Genomic DNA, 21,438 nt, shown 5'->3' with positions numbered 1-21,438 from the left:
GCTCCATACCTGCATGATTGAAACCTGAAACAGTATAATACATTCAAATCCAGCCCTATGCCTTTGAAAATATTTTTATTGAAATATGGTTCATTCAACAATTACAGCTGGGATATGGCACACTGAGATTTCCAGAAGAAAAAGAAATATGTGGCACACACCACTAGCCACTGAATCCTTTCAAGCCATGGAATATAGTAAATACGCTTGAACTCAGACTGCCTTCAGACTGACTAGGCTGCATCACTCCTGTGTTGGATATTAGGCTACTTTGCATTATAACAGTCATTTAGACACTGTGGCATCATATTCCTCCCCTTCCCAAACACCATTCTCCCCAGGCAGTCCCCCAAATCCCTAGGAATTTCCAGAACTGGAGGAAAGACCAGATCACTTCAGCAAAAATAAGTCAGTTTCCGGCACTGTGTGGATGCCGACCTAGTTAATCAAATGATGGAATGGAGTGCTGTTCCATCTTATAGACCCAGCGGCAATAAACTGTCTTCATTCCACAGACCTAGAGCAGGAAATGTTACATCAATACCTATAAAACTGCAATGTGGCTGCATGACAATTGTAATCATTACCGGGGGATTCCCTGCCTTACACTGCTAAACGGTTGGAACGATTTCCTTTACTTTTTCATAAAAGAGGCAGCAAGAAGGACATTTCTGTAAAATCTCAGAAGAAAACAAGATAAGACCGTAAGTGAATGATGGTTAGGATGTTAGGTATCGGTTAGTCTCAAATTTCATTCAAATAATAATCATAACATGGGGGGGGGAGCCTTCTGTCATTCCTACTCTAAATTTAACAAAAGTTAGTATAGGCACATCAACATCTGCAGTAATGATCAGTGCACTCCATACATGGCATTCAGCAATCCTTCTTTATGGCTCTCTTAACAGCTTGCTCTCCCGGGTGGTTAATGGCATATGGCTGTCTCCTCTCACGAGTGACTGGGCCAAAGTATGGCCACCTAGGATTTTGTCATCCTCAGATCTTGCAGCTGTTGTAGGCGGCTCCCGAAGCTCACTTGGTTCCATGTTTAATTTGATGAAGACAGTGGGTCCTGCAAATGGATCCTCGGTGACACCATGACCGTAACCTGGCTGTCTAAACCCAGAGGGAGTTGGATGCAGCCCATTGGCCGTCCCACTCAGGTCATCGTTCATTGCCGGGGAAATCTTCTGGATGCCTGCGAGGGCTGTAGCATCAGCTGTGCCCTCTGGTAATGGTAGCTGAGCTGAGTTGCCTGGGTTGGATCCTGCCTGGCCTGCTGGAAGAAGTATATCTGAACCATCAGGGACAGCTTCAGACTGGCCTGAAGGGAACAGTATTCCGGGCATACCAGGGATAATATACCCAGTAAAAACCTGAGAAAGTGATTTCTGTGTAGGGAAAAAGAGAGAGAATGCATGTCAGAATCTTAGACTATAAGCAGAAATCACAGAAGAACTCTGATGAAGCCACTGAATCTGGCCCTTGGTCCATCAAGGTCACTCCTGTCTACTCTGTCTCACAGTGGCTTTCCAGGGTCAGAGGCCACATCACCTACTACCTGGGTCATTTAACTGGAGGTGCCAGAGACTGAACCTTGGATCTTCTGCATGCAAAGCAGAGGATTCTCCATTGAGCCACAACCCTTATCCCAAAGAGATCCGGGTGATGAGCTGAAGTCCATTAGAAATCCTACTACGCAATCCCTCCCCCACATACACACATACGGTGCCTGCATTTTCATTTGTCATTGTCCTATCTGTGTGTGCCAAGATTAGACTGGTCTCCACCAGGGCAAGATTATTTTTCTGGCCCTGCTCCTGGCCAGGTGGAATGCTCTGCCTAGCAAAATCAGGGTCCTGTGGATCCTTGACCAGTTCCACAGCTCCTGTAAGACACAGCTGTCCTGCCAGGTCTAAGGCTGAGGCCTTGAGTAGAGTAAGATCAGGATGCTAATGGGCCTCCCTGCCTAAGTCCATCTGGATGATTTCCACTGGATAAATAAATTCTCCCATGTAGCCCACCTCCTCTTTCACAATCTGAATGTACCATCCAGCACAGTAGGGCTTTGTTTTGGCAGTTTTAGGGGAATGGGGTTTTTTTTACATTTACATTTAATATCTGTATTTTAAATGTTTTTGTAGCATTTTAAAATAATTGTATTTTGGTATGTTGCATATTTAAAATATTTCTATGTTGGTATATCATCAACATATGATATTGAATTAAATAAGTGCCATCAAGACACTTCTGACTTACAGTTGCCCATATGAGTTAACATCCTCCAAAACATCCCATCATTAATGGCCTTGCTCAAGTCTGGCGAACAAAAGGCTGGAGCTTCCTTTCTTAAGTGAAACCATCTCATGTCAGGGCTCCCTCTTTTCTTCCTGCCTTCAACTCTTCTTAGCCTTATTGTCTTTTCCAGTCACTCAAGTACAGCAGCCTCACTTTAGTAATTTTAGTGTCTAAGGAGAGTTCAGGCTTGATTTGTCTCATCTACCAGTCATGATCCCACAAAAAGGTTCTGTCTTCACTGCGATAAGGACTATGAACGTTCTATTATCTAAAAGGAATGCTAAGTTCCCTACTACCACCAAATCCTGCAGTTTTCCCTGTTTGCATGAAATGCATCTCATCCTGGTGGCAGCAGTACCTCAAAAGGTCATAATAGTTAGTAGGTCAAGTAAGCTGATTGGCTAAGTATGTTGATTGCTTCTGACAAACCATATTATAAGATCATTGTTGAAATCAAGTTGCAAGCTACTTACCACTTCTTCTGAACTGGCCATTGCACCCTAAAATTCACACCAAAAAGAGGGGAGGGGAGAGAGAAGCAAGAAAAATTAAAACCTGGGAAGATTTTTTCTTTAAGTAAAAGGAAAGTCTTACAAAATCTCCTAAGTGCTGACTTGCAAAACTCAGGCCTGGAGCATTATTTTATATCTATTTCATTCAACAAATTGAAACAGGCATATCTTTGATTCTGGGATTCCACAATGAATTCTGAGCTCAGACATGGACATCAAAAGGCAAAATCGGGATGTTTGGCAAATTTTGAAACTCACCAGCTATTTCAGCTAGCTTTATTTCCATGCCAAGAAAAGTTAGTTCCTTAGTTAGAGTGTCAAGGAGGAAGGGTGTGGGAGAAATACTGGCTTGTGTTTTAGAAACGGCAGAACAATTACTTGTATAAAGTGAATGCTATTTATTTATCATACTTTTATCCTGCTGCTCCCAGCACAGCTGGTTTGCAGCGGATCACAAAATATCAAGACCCATAAAGACATCCCATAAAACATCCCCTACCCTTGAAGGTGAAGCACCAGGTCATGTCTGACCCTTGGGGTGACACCTTCTAGCGTTCTCATGGCAGACTCAATACGGGGTGGTTTACCAGTGCCTTCCCCAGTCATTACCGTTTACCCCCCAGCAAGCTGGGTACTCATTTTACCGACCTTGGAAGGATGGAAGGCTGAGTCAACCTTGAGCTGGCTGCTGGGATTGAACTCCCAGCCTCATGGGCAAAGCATTCAGGCTGCATGTCTGCTGCCTTACCACTCTACGCCACAAGAGGCTCTTTATTAGCAGGTATTGTACCACAATAAGATTGCCTTATGGCAATACATACCCTTAGCAATCCCATAAAACCCCAACAATAAAATTAGTATTAGCAACAAGTGGCAGTACAATATATAAGCTATATTACCAAAAACTTCTACCCAGCATTTCAAGTCATTTGTGATGGTCTAAAATACTGATGACTAAAAGATGGGTAAAATCATATTTCCAAATCCTATTTTAGCCTCTTTTCCTTACACTGAACAATTAACCAACGTGGAAAACTGACAGTATCATGAAGATGACCCTCATCCATGTCTTGAGCAGGTAAACTGTATAGCATCCTATGAAGAAAAGTGAAACTCTTCCACCACATATATGGTCTCAGAAAATTTACTTCCAGTTTAAATGTGGAAAATTATCATTTTGAGCTACCAATGACAAAATGAGGATAATAAATATCTAGTATTTCAATAGAGTTTTTTGAGCACTCAAGGCACTTTGCAAATATGGGGTTGGATCTAATCCACTTTTCCACTTTTTCCAGAAAAAAGGAGGAGGTCCCCTGCCACCAAAAGGACAATGATTGGGATGATGGGATCTGTATAGATAAGACATGAGACAAGGATTGTAGTAGGGAGGGGGAATTAGGTGAGGTTGAGTGAAACCACTGGCTTGGTCCAACCCATAATCTATCTTTACATCAACTCTGTAATTTATGTTGCTGACTATTTTAATGATTATTTTTGTGTTTATGATGTTTCATTGTTATTTACCAGGGAGTCCCAGTTTTCTTGGAGAATGCTGGGCTTATACAAATAAATAAAAGGAAGTTGTCATATTATACCAATATTGCAAATACTTCATGACAAAGGTAAGATTTGAAATGGAGACTTCACAATCTCAGTCTCTTAACCCCAATGCTATACCCCTTCCTGGCCACTTAGTGCAATTTTACACTTTCATAAGCTCCTTGTGAAAAAGCCTTATTAAATCTGTGGGATGATTAACTCACATTCCATATGTATTTCCTTCAGGATGCTTGTTGGAAAGCAGATGTATCTAAAAAGCTACTTTTGAGGCAGAAGGGGGAATCACCTGTAGTTTAAAAACATAGGCTATGCATTTATTTATGCCTTCATTCTTACCTGTGGTCCCATTTGTGTAATTATAATTGGCAGCATCTGCATGAAAAACAGAATTATATGGAGGTTGTTCAACTGTTTTGGTAAACTGCAGATAAGACTGATTCTTCCTTCCCTGGAATTAGAACTACACACTGCATTAACACAGCTATTAAGAAATAGTAATCATGCTTCACATTAGTAAATGCTGGGTAAAAACATTTTTGAGCCATTTTGTAAATGGGAATAGCAAGAGCTTTCTTCCATTAAGACTTGTTTTGCAGGAGTGGTTTGTTGTACAGGAGTGAGAAAACTGGTATCTTTGAAAATTCTTTCCTCTGCAGAACTCTTGCAGGCACATGAACTATGCTGCCCTTTGCCCCTACCTGCAGCAGCCATAATGCAACAAACTGCACAACAAACCATCAAAACATGTAACAATAGATAGAGAAAGGGTGAGATGATAGGACCTAGAAAGCAATAGAGAGGAAGGAGTGGTTGTGGTGACTTTACCCCAGCTTGCTAGTTTGAGTAATGGGTGAACTCAACAATGTTCAACCTGCAGGTGGGTTACAGATTGTGAGCAGCTTTCTCAAATGCTGAAGACCTCAGCATCGCCACCTCCGGGCCGTGGGGGGGGGGAAGGTGTGCCTGCTGCGTTGTGAATCTCAAATGTAACAATATTATAACCAGATTGTTAACTTGATGTGAACAAAAGAAAAAATTGTGTATCTGAAGACCAGATTTTACCTCAGGGAAAAAGTTAGTGTTAAAGATTGTGTTTGTTCTCCAGTATGTGAATAAATCTTTGTTGGTCTTAAAGGTCCTAGTGAACTCTGATTTTATTGTGCTACCCATTTTAATCTCTCCAGTATGTGAGTAAACGCATTCAGTTTTACTAGGGAAGACGATGTTCCTTATCATTTGAAATAAGAAGAAAATAAATAAGAACCTGCTGTTATCACCTGGCAGCTTTTATATACAATTTTCTCACTCTGCTGAACAAGCTCTGACTGGGAGATTAGTGTAAGTTGACCAGTTTCCACAAAAAGATTCAGTCATATGTTATTTTTTGCCAGCTAAGATATTGCTAGAAATCAAAATACCAGTATCAACCTCAATATTTTTACCAACAAACCATAATAAAAGACTTACTTGTGGTGGAGGTGGTGGTGGCAACATCTGCTGTGGAGTATTTATTCCACCTCCTCCTATAGGCAATGTTTGTATTGAAGGGAGGCCCAGCAGAGCAGTAAGCTGTATGACAACCAGAGGAGAATTGGAATCCATTAGATACAATACAAAAAAATATGGAGGACTTTGAAGGTTGCCAGTTCTAGGTTGAGAAATCCCTGGACACTTTAGGGGTGGAGCTGGGAGTGGGTGGGATTTGGGGCAGGGAGGGACATCAATGGAGTATAATGGTATAGAATCCACCCTTCAAAGTGGCCAATTTCTCCAGGGGAACTGACCTCAGTCTCCTGGAGATGAGCTGTAAGACTGGGGGATCCCCAGGTCCCAACTGGGGACTGACATCCCTAAGGACTTCTTACAATTAAATGTCCTTATGTAAAACGTCTCTTAACAATTCTGAAATAATTTTAAGAAGGTACATTTAAATCCAAGGCAAAAAAAGGGGGCTTTTGATAGTGAGCTTGCTTTGTTATGATATATACTGTTTGCTCAGTTTTTCATGGTTCACAGGTATGGCAGGAAGCACTGTTCTTTCACATCCAGGAAGCATTGCACTTTTATATCCAGCATTGCTCTTTCACGTCCCTTAAGAATGGATTTGCTTTTGTCAATGTAGGGCCAGAATTTGGAAGCGCTTTACTTAGGACTGGAATTGACAAGGGATATGGGTGTGGTTGTGGGGGAAGGGGGGTTCTTCATTTCTTTAAAAGCCTCTGAGCTGGGGAGAAGCTAATTATATAGTGTTCTATGCCTTTATGCCCTGACCTCAATAGCCTAGGCTAGCCCAGACTCATCAGATCTCAGAAGCTAAGCAAGGTCAACCAAGAGTAGTATTTGAATGGGAGACCACCAAGGAAGTCCAGGGTAGCCATGCAGTGTCAGGCAACGGCAAGCTACCTCTGAACATCCCTTTCTTTGAAAACCCTATGGGGTCACCAAAGTTGTCGGCAACTTGATGGCAGTTTCAACTTACTCCTTGACCTTAATGTTGCTCTTCATTGTGATAAATAGGTCACCAAGGGGCATGGAAGTCACATGCTGCAACTCAGCCCCTGCCCCTTAAATTCCGAGTAGGATAAGACACTGAGAACCTGACAAAATCTGTTTTTTAAAAACCTGACCATTAAAGCTACACCATGGGTAATTTTAAGTTTGTATAGCCACTTAAATAGTATGTACAATAGGGGAAACGTTCAAAACATATCAATTTGTTGCTGATTTATTCCTCTTACTGTAGAAAATCCTTCTTATTCAAAACATGCTTTTATTTTAAATTTGAATATAGCTTCGTGAAATATGCCCATCCAACATTTCACCTTGTACACTTCTAATAAGACCTGTATTCTCATACGTTCTCAGAATCCTTAGTGCATGCATAATTATAGGAGGTTCTTTTCAGCCTACTATGCAGTAGTTTTTTCTGCACTGATTAAAAGATGTGTTTTTTGTTCTTCTAGTCAAAGGTATGCTATAGCTAATATTCATTCTTTAACATATTACCAGTAATTTCAAAAGTAACTTCATCAGTGGGAGTCTGTAACCTGACAAGTTATTAATTTAATGGCATTCCAGTGCTCATTTGCCTGTATTCCCTGCCTGTGCACCACCATCCCTTTCAAAGATTTAACTTCTAGAGGTCTTGGGGACAAAGACACTTGAAAAACAGCAACTCTAGTAAATTACTTTACTAGATTACACAATCTTTTTGTTTGTTCCCTTTGGTCCAAATACATAATGGGGGCATACCAGAAAATACAGAGAATCCCTTACGAATGAGAACAGATAGTACGCATAATATTCATGTTTTTCAAGCAAACCGAACATTTGCATAAGGAGAAATCAAAATGGTGTCTTCTGATACCAACACAGCATTCTATAAACCAAATCATAGAATCATAGAATAACAGAGTTGGAAGGGGTCTCCTGGGTCATCTACTCCAACCCCCTGCACTGTGCAGGACACTCACAACCCTATCGCTCATCCACAGTAACTTGTGTCCTTGTGTTGCACTAGTCTTCACACACTGAGACAGAACCTTTGCTGGTCAATTTTAAAGAAAACCTTGCAGAAAATAAAAATAAAAAGTAAAGAACAAATGGAATGCTCTTTAGAAAGCAGGGGGGAACTTACAGTATTGATGTCTATTGGAATCATCTGGGTATATGGCAAGGTGAAACCAGGGATAGGCTGCAAAACAAGGAATGGCTGAAGGTTGGTTTGTAAAGTGAATGCTACAAAATCATGAATAGTCCCAATACATCAGAATCTTGTCCAGGCAAAGCAATAGCAAGAGTCATTTGTCATGTTCATGCAGGGTGTTCTGGAAGTTATATTAGACCTGTTCAGGACTCCATGCTTGCCTCAAACTAGTGAATCTCCACCTATCTATGGTTATTGCTCAGAATCACACATGACATGCCTTCAGGCAACTACCGTTGACCATTCCGTGGACTCTGTGCATTGATAACCAGCATGGTGTCACGGTTACAGTGTCAAACTTAAACCTGGGAGGACCACGTTCAAATCCTCCCCACTCTGCCATAGAAGCTCGCTGGGTGACCATGAGCCAGTCACCCACTCTCAGCCTAACCAACCTGATGGGACTGTTGTAAGGATGAAAAGGAAGAGAGGAGAATTATAAAAGCCACCTTGTGTCTCCATTGGGGAGAAAGGTGGGGTCTAAAAGAAGTAAAAAAATAATAAACAAATAATGTTGACATTCCCAGAATGTACTTATCTGAAAACAAGCAGTGGCCTAATAACAACAGTTCCTAAAGTTCAACTGCCGAATGTTAGTCTTGCCAGGAGGGCTGAAGCAGGCCTCAATAAATAAGGCAGCCACTTGGAGGCATCAGTCACACTGAGGGCCTAGGCAACATTAAATTTGTTCTTTCAGTATAGACTTTTCTGAAGAAGAAGGGAGGAAGGGTGTGCTAGAAGTTCTACACTAGCTGATATGCTCAGGGGAATCCCGGAAGCATTATGATACCCAAATGGGATTGTTCACCTAGTTCGCCTGAACCCCATAAAGGTCGATCCTGAGAGTAGAAAGATAAGAAGTCCATTTGATTGACATAAGCATTGGCTTCTTATACCTTTCCACAAACCACATCTATGCTATTGACCTCCATTCGCTTCAGCTAATCATTTCTATGCATTAAGCCTTTATTAAAGAGGCAGGAAATTATTTTTTTTCTCCAGGTTGTTGGCAACACTTTTTCGTATAATAGGCCAAGGATTTTTGTTCCAGTTTGTTATAGGATAAGAAGTTACAGGCAGGAATGTGTTTGCCACTGAAAACAACACAACCTTTTTCCAAATACAGTAAAGATTCCAAGCATGTAATGCCGTAATGTTAAAGAAATCTAACAAAAAGTTCAATGAAAAATAATAGCGTAACCCAAACAAAATTTCTGTAGGCATCCCACGCTTTCTTACCTGCCAGTTTGTTGCTCCTAGCTCTAATGGGGATTTGGGGAGAGTCACTGGGAAATTTACAAATGGCCTTTCAAGTGGAGTCACCTGTCAAAAATGACAAAGAGTCATATTGATCAACAAGCAGTTTAAAAATATAATCTGACAAATGAGTTGTGAGTAATATGGATTGCAGAGCCTGAAAGATCTAGCTATTTCTCAGGCAACATGCCCCCCCCCCAAAGTTATATCTGAGTAAACAGCCATGAAAAGTCTTTCATCACAAGTAAATCCAGTGGAAATCAATGAGACTTATTTCCAAATAAATAACTTTAGAATAGAAGCATTCTGCTCTGAAATCACACTGAGTCCTTCGTATAGAAATGCTGTCAAACCACAGCCAAGTTATGACAACCCCCAGCAAGCCGCTTTCAAGACAAAGAAGAAGGAGTAGTGACCTGCCATGGCCATCCTCTGCAGGGTCTTCCTTGGCAGCCCCCTGTCCAATTACTGCTTAGCTTCCGAGAGCCAATGAAATCGGGTTCTGCTATGTCACCATTCTTCCCTACCACATAATTAGCCAGGAGTATCAGTGTCCTTCAGATCAAGTGTTCCAGTTCCGAAGCATAGAGGCCCAATCCATCTGTTGATGTACAAGGTGCTACCTGGAGCTCCATTGTTTTCGGCACAGAGGGGGACATACCTGGAATCCTTACTTTGGTCCCCAGCAAAGCACACCTTTTGCCACAGGATCCACCATGGACTCTGAATATCTATTTCTGGGTTAGTGAATGGGCTGTTAAAATAACAGCATTTTACTCCGGAGAGGAACCCTGGCAAGCATAAATTGTCACCGTTGAAGTAGCTTCAGCTTCCTAATCAACGCCAGTGAACCCTATTCAGAGCTCAGGGGATGCTATGGCATTAGATATCTTAACACCAGGTGGGCAAAGAAACAGGGAAGCAGTTCTGGATGAATACATAGTGTCATGTATGTCATATAACTTGTGCTAATTCAGACTGCCATGCAAACGAAGGATTGTAAAACAACCAATCAGAGACTCTAATTGAGAAACCTTATGGACCAATGAACTGTGCCCGTTAAGGACCAATCAGGTTCTTTGGCAGGCTAGCCAAACTGTATATACGTTTTTGGTTTTCCCTTGTGCCTTGTTTGGTGTTTGGCTGGTGTTTAGGTTCAGTAAAAGAGCTGGCTTTTCAAAGAACTTCTAGTCAGTGTCTACCGAACCCACAGACTTATTACATAAGGTGCTCATTGTGATCCAAGGACCCTTATTTCTTCTGCACACTCAAAACCATGTATAAAGGCATCAGTAAGGAAAGAATTATCTTTGCAGACGGAGACCAGTTTTCCAGTATGGAACGTGACAGCACGCGGATATGTAATTCACCACAACACAGTAGCAGAAACTCCTTTCACAAAAGTTTCCAGGTGCCACCATCCCTCTAGAACTGGAGCCACTAGAACCTCAGCTCCCAGTCTCCACATCAGCCCTTTTGACTAGGGATTGTGAACTCCTCGCTCTCAGCCTAGCCACATTGCCTTGTTTACTGGACTTGGGCACAAGGGTTCTCCTTCCCAACATGGGCTTCCTGTTCATTGAAGGCCAGAAGTCAGCACCAATGTCTGATATTTTCTCTGCCCTGTCTCAGTCCTAATGCCAGCCTCCGTAGAAAGAATCTTCACAGGGGATGGCATTTGTGCAAATTACCTCATTCGGAAGATGCTGGTTTATTAATGCAGTCTGATCGGGGACCAGCTTTGCTGGAGGCAGTCCATAAGCAGGGACGGATCTTTGCTGCCATCAGAAAACAGTCAATAATTAATAACAAAACTGTGTGATCTTGAAAAGAAGAAGGATCACCCTTCCCTTTACTCTCTGTTTTCCCTTTGAAAGAAAACTGCACTACGATGGTTATATTAAAACGTTCCTTCAAAATCCTGTTTCCCGTTCCCAACACTTTCTGATCTCACTCATGGAAAAGACATATATCTATATAGTGGATTGGGGTTGTAGTGATCAAACCTCCAAAATGAAACAGGGCAAAAGGCTCCTATTTTTCTGCCTTGAAAACTTGCAGTGCACAAGTTCCCCTTCACCATCCCCTGACTAGCCTTTTTGAGTACCTCCTTTGGTTTCCCTTGTAATTCCTCCTGTGTTTTCTCCCAAGCAATCGACATTTCAAATTCAGTAGCAAATTAACTTAGCTCTGACCCGGTGGAGGCAAATACAGAACTGTATCATTGTCTTTTCTGCAGCAAACGATTAAAAATTCTCGAGACCGCACAGTCTGCTGTGCCTGACCTGACTTTTCTCAGCAAAATTAAACTTCATCAATGGTTTTGAAAGGGGTATTTGCAGTACCTGTGTTTGCTGCGGATTGTTTCCCATGGCTCTGAACCTTTGCATCAGTCGTAATATCTGATAAATTGAATGGTAGATGGCTTTATGCAGTATGTGACATATTTAAATTCTTCATTGTGACAAAAGCAACATGGACTGTTTGTCCTGTATGATTTACCATTTGTAGGCAAAGTTTTCCTTGTAATACAGCTGTTTTCCCCAAAAACATACAACTGTCCATTCACCAGCTTTACAACAAATGTTTTGACTAAGGCAGTGATCCCCGATATGGCACCTGTTATTTGGTGTCCAGCTGCCCATTTGCTTCTTGGAGGAAACATCCCTTCCTTCAGAGCAAAGACCCAACCCTAAATCTCCTATACCTCACTGGATCAGGACAGGAAGTGGCTCATGAGGATTCCAGGGAGGTCTTTGCTTCTGCTGAGGCCTTTCAGAGAGGCCTTTGCTTCCGATCCCCTACTGGATGAGGGATGTTTAGTTTGAAACCTGTCACCATATTTGTGATGGGACCCCCTTGCCTGTCATTCTGTGGTGGCATTCGTTCCCCATGCCCCAAAAGTGCCACAGACTCAAAATGAAAGGGGACCCCTGGACTTTTAGAAAACAGGTTTACTAAAAGGCAAGGCATGAACACGAATGGCATCATAATCCCTCTTACATACTCACCCCAAACACAATCATTAATCATTATTATGCACCCTTTTCATCACTAATGAATACATCAAAGAAGAAACTAGATATTTGCAGGAGCTACAATTTTGCAAGGCATTTTGCTAGGTATCCCTTTTGGCTGCACATCGTGGGCTGGTTTAAATCCTGATGTACCAGTGAGGATCAAGTACACAGCACAGCAGCATTGTAGCCTCACTTATTTCTGTACAATAGTACCAGAGACCTTCCCAAAATGCCAGGATTTTGTTAGCTCATGCCTGCGAGCACCAGCAGATGGGCAGAAGAGGGGACCAGACTGTCAACACTGGGAAAAGTCAAGGCAGAGACAATGCCACCAGGATCCACAGCCTGGGTACTGTTTTTCACCTGATCAGGGAGGTGGAGGAACCAAGGCTGTTCACATTGATAGATCGTTTATCAAGATCAGGGATTTTCAGCTAGAGTTCCTGGGGTTATGGGGTTATGGGGCTTTTCCCAGAAATTTGGAATGTTGGTTGACTTCACTAGACATGACTGGAGCCCACTTTCCCTGTTGCTCTACAGGCCTAGTCTCTTTCTCCGCAATTGACCGATTGATTGGTCACCACCTCCAGGGATCACTGAAGCGTGAAAAATATTTCATGGTCAAAAGGTTGAAAAAGGCTGATCTAGTGACATTAAAAACAAAATCTTTTCTAACAACAAAATGCACAGTCTCACGTTGCTTACTTCTCTGCTGTTGCTTGTCGCAATGGCTCTACTCAGCTGGTCTATCTGAGGAAGGAAGGGAGTTCCAGATGTAGTTCATCAAAATATATCTTAGCATCATTTTGTTTGTTGTTAATATTAATCACTCAAAATTAATCAGTCAAATATCACTCTGTAATATACCATTCTTAAGCAAAGAAGAGAAGAAGAGCTGTTTTTTCTACCCCACTTTTCACTAACCAAAGGAGTCCTAAAGTTCTCCCTTCCTCTCCCCACAACAGACACCCTGTGAGGTAGTTGGGGCTCTGTGAGAACAGCTCTGAGAGAACTGAGACTGGCCCAAGGTCACCTAGCTGGCTGCATGGGGAGGAGGAGTGGGGAATCCAACCCGGTCCCCCAGATTAGAGTCTGTTGCTCTTTAACTACTACACTATGCAGCCGGTCAGTGAAACAGCATAGGTTGACCAGCTTCAGGGATTCATGAATGAAGTGGCTTGTTTGGACCCATCCAAGTCTGGTTCCAGGCCCGGTTGTGGGAATGTTACAGGTTTGGTGGATGGCCTTCACTGGGAACTAGACAAGGGGAATGTGACCTTTCGAATTCTCCTGGACCTCTCAGTCATGGTATCCTTCTGAACTACCTTTTGGGTTGGAACTGAGAGTCTAGACAGGTGGCATCTCAAGAAGGGGCACAACTCAGGAGTGGCGCCTTTTGGAACTCTTTCCCTGGGGAGAGCAGTCTATTGTTGTCTCCCACCAGTGGCTGAAGAAGAATGTTTTGTTCGGGGTTTTGTTTGGTGTGGCCTGCCTAAACATTATTAGCTCTTCTCCCTGTGTGTGTTTTAGGTGTTTGAATGTCCATGTGTTTTATTTAATTGTTTTAATACTTTTTAATGTCTGAAATGGCCTAATGTTTGCCATGCCACTTTGGGATGCCTGAATTGTCTGCAGCTATTTTAAAAATAGAGCCTCTTGTGGCGCAGAGTGGTAAGGCAGTAGAAATGAAGCTGTCTGCCTATGAGGCTGGAAGTTCAATTCCAGCAGCCGGCTCAAGGTTGACTCAGCCTTCCATCCTTCTGAGATCGGTAAAATGAGTACCCAGCTTGCTGGGGGGTAAACGGTAATGACTGGGGAAGGGAATGGCAAACCACCCTGTATTGAGTCTGCCATGAAAACGCTGGAGGGCATCACCCCAAGGGTCAGACATGACCCGGTGCTTGCACAGGGGATACCTTTACCTTTTATTTTATAAATTATTTATTTAAATAATTTTAAATAAATAAATCATTTATTCACTAGAATAATAGAACGAAAGGATATATATAAGTAAAACAGAAACATGTCAGAATGCTAGAGATCTAATCTTTCTGCCTGATAAAATTAGCAGAGCTGGTGTGGCAATTGAAGTTTGTGAGGAGGGAAGGGGTGACATGATGTCTGTGGCAGGATTGGGTGGGTGACATTTTTAAATTCTCATTTCCTCAGGCTGCCTTCCAGTGTCCATTCACTCCTCTCACATGGCTGCGAGATCCAAGTCTCATTATTGTTGTGAAATGCTTTAGCTTAAGGGGCTTGGAGGCAAATCCCAGGCCAAAGCATGTCTTAATGCTAGGGGGTCTGATCTCTGTGGGCATTCATTGGTAGGAAAGAGCTCTGCTCATGTGGTGCCAGTCTAGAGATGCCAGCCTCTAGTGTCGGGAAGCCAGTCCCCACGTGGGACCCAGGAATCCCCTGGAATTATACCTTATCTCCAGATGGAAGAGATCAGTTCCCCTGGAGAAAATGGCAGCTTTGGAGGGGGGACTTCACAGCATTCTCTACTCCACTGAGGTCCCTCTCTGCCCCAAATCCTGCTCTCTCCCAGCTCCACCCCCAAAGTCCCTAGGTATCTCCCAACCTAGAGGTGACAACCCTACTCCAGGTGGAGCCTGGGGATCCCCTAGAATTACAGCTCATCTCCAGGCAACTGAGATCAATTCCCCTGGAGAAAATGGCTGCTTAGAAGCTGGACTGTATGTCATTATACTCCACTGAAATCCCTCCCCACCCCAAAGCCCGGCCTCTGCAGGCTCCAACCCTAAACTCCTCAGGTTTTCCCCAACCTGGAGCTGGCAATCCTATGCCCATTGGAGGGGCCAACCCTTCCCAGGTGGACTGAAGGGGCAGGTCAGGGTTTGTGAGCAGCTGAAGAATAGTTTTAACTCCGGAAGAGAGAGAGAAGGAATGTCTTAAGGTGTCTGCACCCCCCTTCTTAGTGTCCACTTGTGCTATTGCCTTATATTATTAGATAAACACACACGCAATCAGTAAGTCCCCAGTTCTCTCTGTCCTCCAGAAGGGCCAACCCAGGGGAAAGGAGATCATTCACATCAGAACATCTTGCTGCTCAAAGTATGTATGTAATAATATTGCATATTTTCTTGGAGCTCAGAGTTCTACAGTGGATGGGCTAGTCTCATTCCCCCCCTCATGACTATATTTTTCTTGATTACCCTGAAATTTTGCTTAATTATAGTTCACATTGCATTTCCTGCATTCCATGGGACTTGTTTACAATTATTTGAGGCAACTCTGTCTGCCAGGGGGGACTGGGAGGGGAAAATGTCCTGCCACAAGGGCCCCACCCTACAAAGGAAGAAGGAGAGAGGGAGAAAGAGCATCTCCTTCACAGTGGAGGGCTGGACAGGAGGGTCCTGTACACATCCTTTCCCTACCCCACATGGGATTCAGTGGGTCTTCACACCTCCTGCCCTGCCCGGCTGCTACTACCCTGCACAAGTCAAAGACTGCCATATTTGAGCTGGGGCACCCCATCATAGGGAGGCCCATGGGGACTTTTCTTGTTGGCCTTCATGGTCCATCTGCCCCTGTATGTCTGCCTAATGAAGAAGAAGAGGAAGAGGAGTTGGTTTTTATACCCCAGTTTTCACTACCCAAAAGGAGTCTCAAAGCAGCTTACAATTGCCTTCCCTTCCTTTCCCCCAACAGATACCCTGTGAGGTAGGTGGGGCTGAGAGAACTCTGACAGCTCGGTCAGAACAGCTCTAGCAGGACTGTGACTGGCCTAAGATTGCCCAGTTGGCTGCATGTGGAGGATCAGGGAACCAAACCCAATTCTCCAGATTAGAGGCCACCGTTCTTAACCTATTAGGTTCACCTGACCAAGAGGGCTCTAGTCCATTTAAGTTTATGATTGAATTAAAAGTGTTAGCCTTTAGGATGCCAGATGACTCTTGTTTGTTTTCATGTAAGGTAAGTTAGGTTGAGAGAGAATGACTGGTCAAATGTCACCCAAGGGGACTTCATGGCCAGAGTGAGCCAGCAAGGGATAGTGGTTAGAAGGTCAGACTAGGATCTGGGGCACCCATGTTCAAATCCCTCCTTTGACATGGAAGCTGGCTAGGTGACATGGGCTGCTCTCAGCCTACCCCTTTTCCCAGGGTTGTTATCAGGATAAAAATAATAGAATCATACAGTTGGAAGAGATCTCCAGGGTCATCTAGGCCAACAGCTTGAAGAATGCAGAAGAGAATACTGTGAGCTGCTTTCAGTCCCCATTGAGGAGGAAAGTGGGGTATTAATAAGCTGACTAATTAAATTCGAATCCAGATATCTTAAATCCTAGTCTCACTCTAACCCCTCCACCACAGGTATGTTTACACCTCCAGATGCTTCTGGGTCTTGTGATACTAGAGACTTGCAACTCTTCTGTCACTTGTAAAAGGAACATCCACGTATTATTCACTGTTAATAATATCATGGAATCATAAGAGTTGGAAGGGGCCATCTAGTTCAACACCTGCTCAACACAGGAGCTACCTCAAGCATCCAGGATAAGGATCAGTCCAGCCCTTGTTTGAAGACTGCCAGTGAGGGGGAGCCCACCACCTCCTTAGGCAGCCGATTCCACTGCTGAACTACTCTGACTGTGAAATTTTTTTTCCTGATATCTAGCTGGTACCATACTCCACATAGTTTAAAACCATTACTGCAGGTCCTATCCTCTACTGCCAATCATTAACAGAAGTGAACTCATGAGAACTTTCTGCCTGCTGTTCTCGTGCATTTAGAAAGAAAATGCAACTGGCAGTCTAGACATCCACAGAGATGACGCTTTGGTTGTTTTGAGATTTGTGTTATTCTGCCCCTAAAAACAAGTTGTGTTTCAAAGCACCCTAAAGGAGTGGTGAAAAGCATCCTAAAAGTCTGCTGGGAAATCCTGCTGAGCCTTCTGCCTTAAGCGGTGAGTTTGGAGAGCTGGCAACAATTTGCTAAGGTCGGGGATTCAGGGCTAGACAGTAATTTCCATCCCTTGCTCTTTGGCCTTCTAGATATTCACTGAAATTTCACTGGCAAGATAGGGACATCATGGGATTACAAGTGCTTTCCTTTGCTCCTACTTCCCCCCGTCACCTTCACTATGCTGCAGCAAGAATACTGTCTCAAGGAGGGAGGACGTATACCAAAGAGGTCGCCTCTCTTTCTTTTGCTTATCTGGCTGTGATGCCTTGGTGTGCATGGGCTGCATCACAAATGAGAGCACACTGCTGGGAGGAAAACCAGTGTAAGATAACAAATAGTGTCTTTATATAAATACGTTAGGTGGACTTCTTCTGACCCAGCCATAGTCCAGGCAATTCATGTCTTTCTGGGTGATATTATTTCTTTTCTTTTTTTTAAAGATTTAAATCTTTTTTAAAAAATTTAGAATAATGCAAAACTCCTTCCTGATTTGTGCTATCCTATTTAGTGCATCTGTGGTCCGAGGTATTCCAGTTATTACAAATATATGAAAAGTTTCACAGGAAATTCAGATTGTGTCTCCAAAAGATTAAGGAACTTTCAGAGCATCCAGAAGGCTGTGAGACGCAAACGTGCTTAGTTGCTAAGTCTGGATGTGAAACATTGGCAAGAATTGTATCCCCCCACTTCCCTGAGATTAAGGTAGTTCTAGGCAATCCACAAAGCTGAAATTTGGCATGTCTAGATCATGGTGCTCCACTAGACCTGATTGGAAGGGAGTCTAGAACGTATTCCTATGAGTGGGAACAAGAGGTGTACTCACAAATGTCCAAAATAATCTCAGGCCACTGAAAGAACTGAGATCTGGTACGTGTGTTGCCCAAATGCCAGAACTTAGAAATGTATGGCAAATGTCATTGGTTTTGCATCAAACACTCAAAACTAGAGACTGGACATTTCTTCATAACATTTTAGTGCAGAAGTAGCCATATTGCACATGGGGAGAGGTGGCTCCAGTGCCTATTCAGGGTTAGATTTAGAATCATAGAGTTGGAAGGGGCCAAACAGGCCATCTAGTCTAACGCCTGCTCAAAGCAGGATAAGCCTCAAGCATCCATGATACGTAACTGTCCAGCCACTTGAAGGTTGCCAGTGAGGGGGATTCCACTGCTGAACTACTCTGACTGTGAATTCCCCCCCCCCCGGTATCTAGTCAGTATCATTCTACAAGTAGTTTAAGGCCATTACTGTGGGTCCTATCCTCTTCTGCCAACAGGAACTGCTCCCTGCCCTCCTCCAAGTGACAACCTTTCAGATACTTAATTAGAGCCATCATGTCTCCTCTCAACCTCCTCTGCTTTAGGCTGAACCTTCCCAAGTCCTTCAGCTGCCAGAGCTCTAGATCTGCAGAACACAAGGATTGACACTCTGTGCATACAAATACAGACCCTCTTATCATTTTTCTATCCTTCCTCCAAAGTGCGTGGCAGGATACATGGATCTTCCTACCTCCATTTTATCCACACAGCTACCCCATAGGGAAGGTTTGGCAACACAGCTTGAAAGGGAGTAACTGCCCCAAGTTTACCCTGTGCAGCTTTATGACAGATGTGGGATTTGAACTAGGGATGTGCACTTTGGCACCATGCAGTCTCCTCAGCGATCACTGAACTCTGAGGCGGTGCATAAGAGGTCAGTGTCACAGTGCCTCAGGCTTCAGAGACTGCCGAGGTAGCCGCACCAAAGTTCCCTAATTCGAACCCCACTTGCCCTGTTTGTTACTCTTCTGCATTTACCAGACGTGTGTGTTAATCTCTCCTGCCCCCTGCCCCCCAAGCAAGCTGAGAAAATTAAAAGCTACTTACTGGCAAGGCAACTGTCAATCCCAGAAGCGCGAGGAACAGAATTACAATCTTCATGTTTCAAAATTGGTACCTGTGTGAAGGAATCAGAAATCCTGTTTTGTTCGGTGTCTTTTAAGTGTGCCGTTACTCACCGTGCAAATTTCTGTCTCGGTGCCCGACGCAACTCTTACCGTACGGCTGTCTAGCAAAACTGGAGGGGATAATAAAATAGCTTGGGTCCCACTGTGCGGAGGAAATGCTTCTCTTTGGGGCAGCGAGCTGTTTGAGAGGCAGAGCCCTCCTGCGTGCATTTAAACTCTCCCCTAAAGAGGCAGTCATCAGAGAAGAACCCACATGAACTCATTTTTTTTTGTTTCACGCTGTGCCCAACATCTTATTATAAGCAAGCATCATTATGTCCCAGGGTGTCTGTGGTCACTGAGGGGAATCTCAGGCGGATGGAACAGCATCAGACAGAGAATAAAATTGAGAATGAGCTCAAGACAATTGAACCAACTTTCCTCAAGAGAAACCTTATCTTATTATTTTGAGATCAACAAGCTTCTCACCTAGTTTGGTCATTGGGGGGAGGGGGGAGCCAAATAACACAGGCAGAGTTGGACAGGAGTTAGAGCAGGGATTCCCAAACAGGGGTCAGTGGACCCCTCGGGGGGTCCACGGGAGCTCTGAAGTGGCGTGGTATGGGGGGTATGGGCTGTCTTCTTGGCTCCTACTCTTCTTTCTGGCCTACATAAGACAGAGCCGCCATAGTAGTAGTAAAAGCGGGGGGGAGGGAACAAAAGGAGGGCTAAGTGTGCAGGTGATGATGTCATTTCTGGGGGCGTGGCAGGGGCATAGCCAGCTGACATCACTTCCGGGGCTCCTTGAAGTCTGAAAAGCTATTTCAGGGGTTCCTCCATGGTCAAAGGGTTGAAAAAGGCTGGGTTAGAGTGTCATCTCCCTCTGCTGCGGAGGCTTGCTGGGTGACCGTGGGTCAATTACCCTCTCAGCCGAACCTATTTTTGTGAGGATAACATAGAGACAAGTGTGCTGTAAGCCACTTTGGAGAAAAGCAGGTTATAAAATATGGCAATGGGTCTGGAAGGGTCTTTGGAGGAAAGGAATTCTGCCATTGTAGACTGCAGTAAAGCAAGAAGCATGTGATTTTGCCCGTTTTCCACCCCATGTCACGTGCTTAGCAAGGCAACTCTACATTCAGGGAGAGGAAGGCTTAACCCAAATATGTAGCAGATTTTATACTATATCTAGAACCCTATAGATAGAGTTAAAATGTTGATTTTTGGATGTTAATTTCCAAAGGGGTTTATTTTTGGGGGGAGCACCCAAAAATGTTGTGTTTGAGTCTCTTAATTATGGGACAGGGCCCTTCCCATGGTTGTCACCCTGCATGTAGAGCTGCCTTTCAGCAGAGACTTGCCTATCATCTTGCTTTGCTATTGATGCCAGACTGACACTATAATGGACTTAGGTTAGACTTAATTCTTCATAGGACTGCAATGTCAGTCATTCCTTTTGATCCAGGATTTTAATTTTTAACTGTTGGTGGTTTATTGTTGTGTATTTACAAAAGCAAATATTTGTATATTTCAGCCTTTTATTGCTTTTTCCATGTCAACAAATTGAGAAACGTTGACAGTGCGGATTATAATTTTTTAAAAATATATATGATTGTCGTTTTTAAATGTTTCCTGCTGTAATCTGCTTTGAATGCCGCATATAGCTTGTTGATAATACATTGACCCGGACATGGTCAGAATGTGCAGTGACACTGCAAAATATTAAAAGCCAGACAGGAAGTGTGTGTGTGTGTGTGTGTGTGTGTGTGTGTGTGTGTGTGTGTGTGTAAATCTTGCAGAACTCATGTGGCACTATTTGATCCAGAATAAATCAGCAACACATCCGGGTTTTACTGGCCTATCATTCTGTGTCCTTTAGATTTTACGGTTCTTCATTAGCATTTCTAAAATATATAGAGAACTGTAAAACAGTTTTTCTTCTTGCTCTCTATAGATGCCATTCTGTGACTGCTTGCCCTCTCATTCTCTCCCCCTCTATTGATCATATGCAAAAAGTGAATGCTTGAACAAGCCCCTTCTTGTATCCAAACCACACCTAATTCTGGAATTCGGTAATTGGCCATCGTACTGTAATTAATGGTCTAGTCGGGGCTGGGATGTCCTTAAGATTCTTCTTTAAAAAAAAAAAGATTACAATAGAGATGGATGCAGCATCAGCAAAGCAGTGGGCTGGGTTAATTATTTTGTAATACTGCTGGAGGGGGGAAATGACAG

At 43.4% G+C, this 21,438-nt stretch overlaps 2 protein-coding genes across 3 annotated transcripts in view; one reads left to right on the top strand and one right to left on the bottom strand.

Annotated features, from left to right (window-relative positions):
* The window catches only part of LOC143841291 (uncharacterized), a 188,566-nt gene that overhangs the window by 125,353 nt on the left and 41,775 nt on the right, over window positions 1-21,438 (top strand). The gene's annotated exons all lie outside the window — the stretch shown is intronic.
* AMTN (amelotin) lies at window positions 708-19,443 on the bottom strand. 2 transcript variants are annotated; one of them, XM_077345411.1, is made up of 11 exons: window positions 19,318-19,443; window positions 19,148-19,217; window positions 13,062-13,106; window positions 11,682-11,738; window positions 11,028-11,114; window positions 9,319-9,402; window positions 8,011-8,067; window positions 5,841-5,942; window positions 4,710-4,745; window positions 2,772-2,798; window positions 708-1,391 (listed from the first exon to the last, which is right to left on the bottom strand). In XM_077345411.1, exons 2-11 carry the CDS (start codon window positions 19,199-19,201, stop codon window positions 891-893), a joined length of 1,050 nt encoding a protein of 349 aa, XP_077201526.1. In that variant the 5' UTR covers window positions 19,202-19,217; window positions 19,318-19,443; the 3' UTR covers window positions 708-890. The 2 variants fall into 2 exon arrangements, with proteins under 2 accessions (XP_077201526.1, XP_077201527.1); XM_077345412.1 differs by lacking the exons at window positions 13,062-13,106; window positions 19,148-19,217; window positions 19,318-19,443 and adding an exon at window positions 12,044-12,210.

This window comes from Paroedura picta, chromosome 7, assembly GCF_049243985.1.
Source record: "Paroedura picta isolate Pp20150507F chromosome 7, Ppicta_v3.0, whole genome shotgun sequence".
Classification (NCBI taxonomy): domain Eukaryota; kingdom Metazoa; phylum Chordata; class Lepidosauria; order Squamata; family Gekkonidae; genus Paroedura; species Paroedura picta.
The sequence above is the reverse complement of the archived record's forward strand: the minus strand, read 5'-3'. Positions and strand labels throughout refer to the sequence as shown.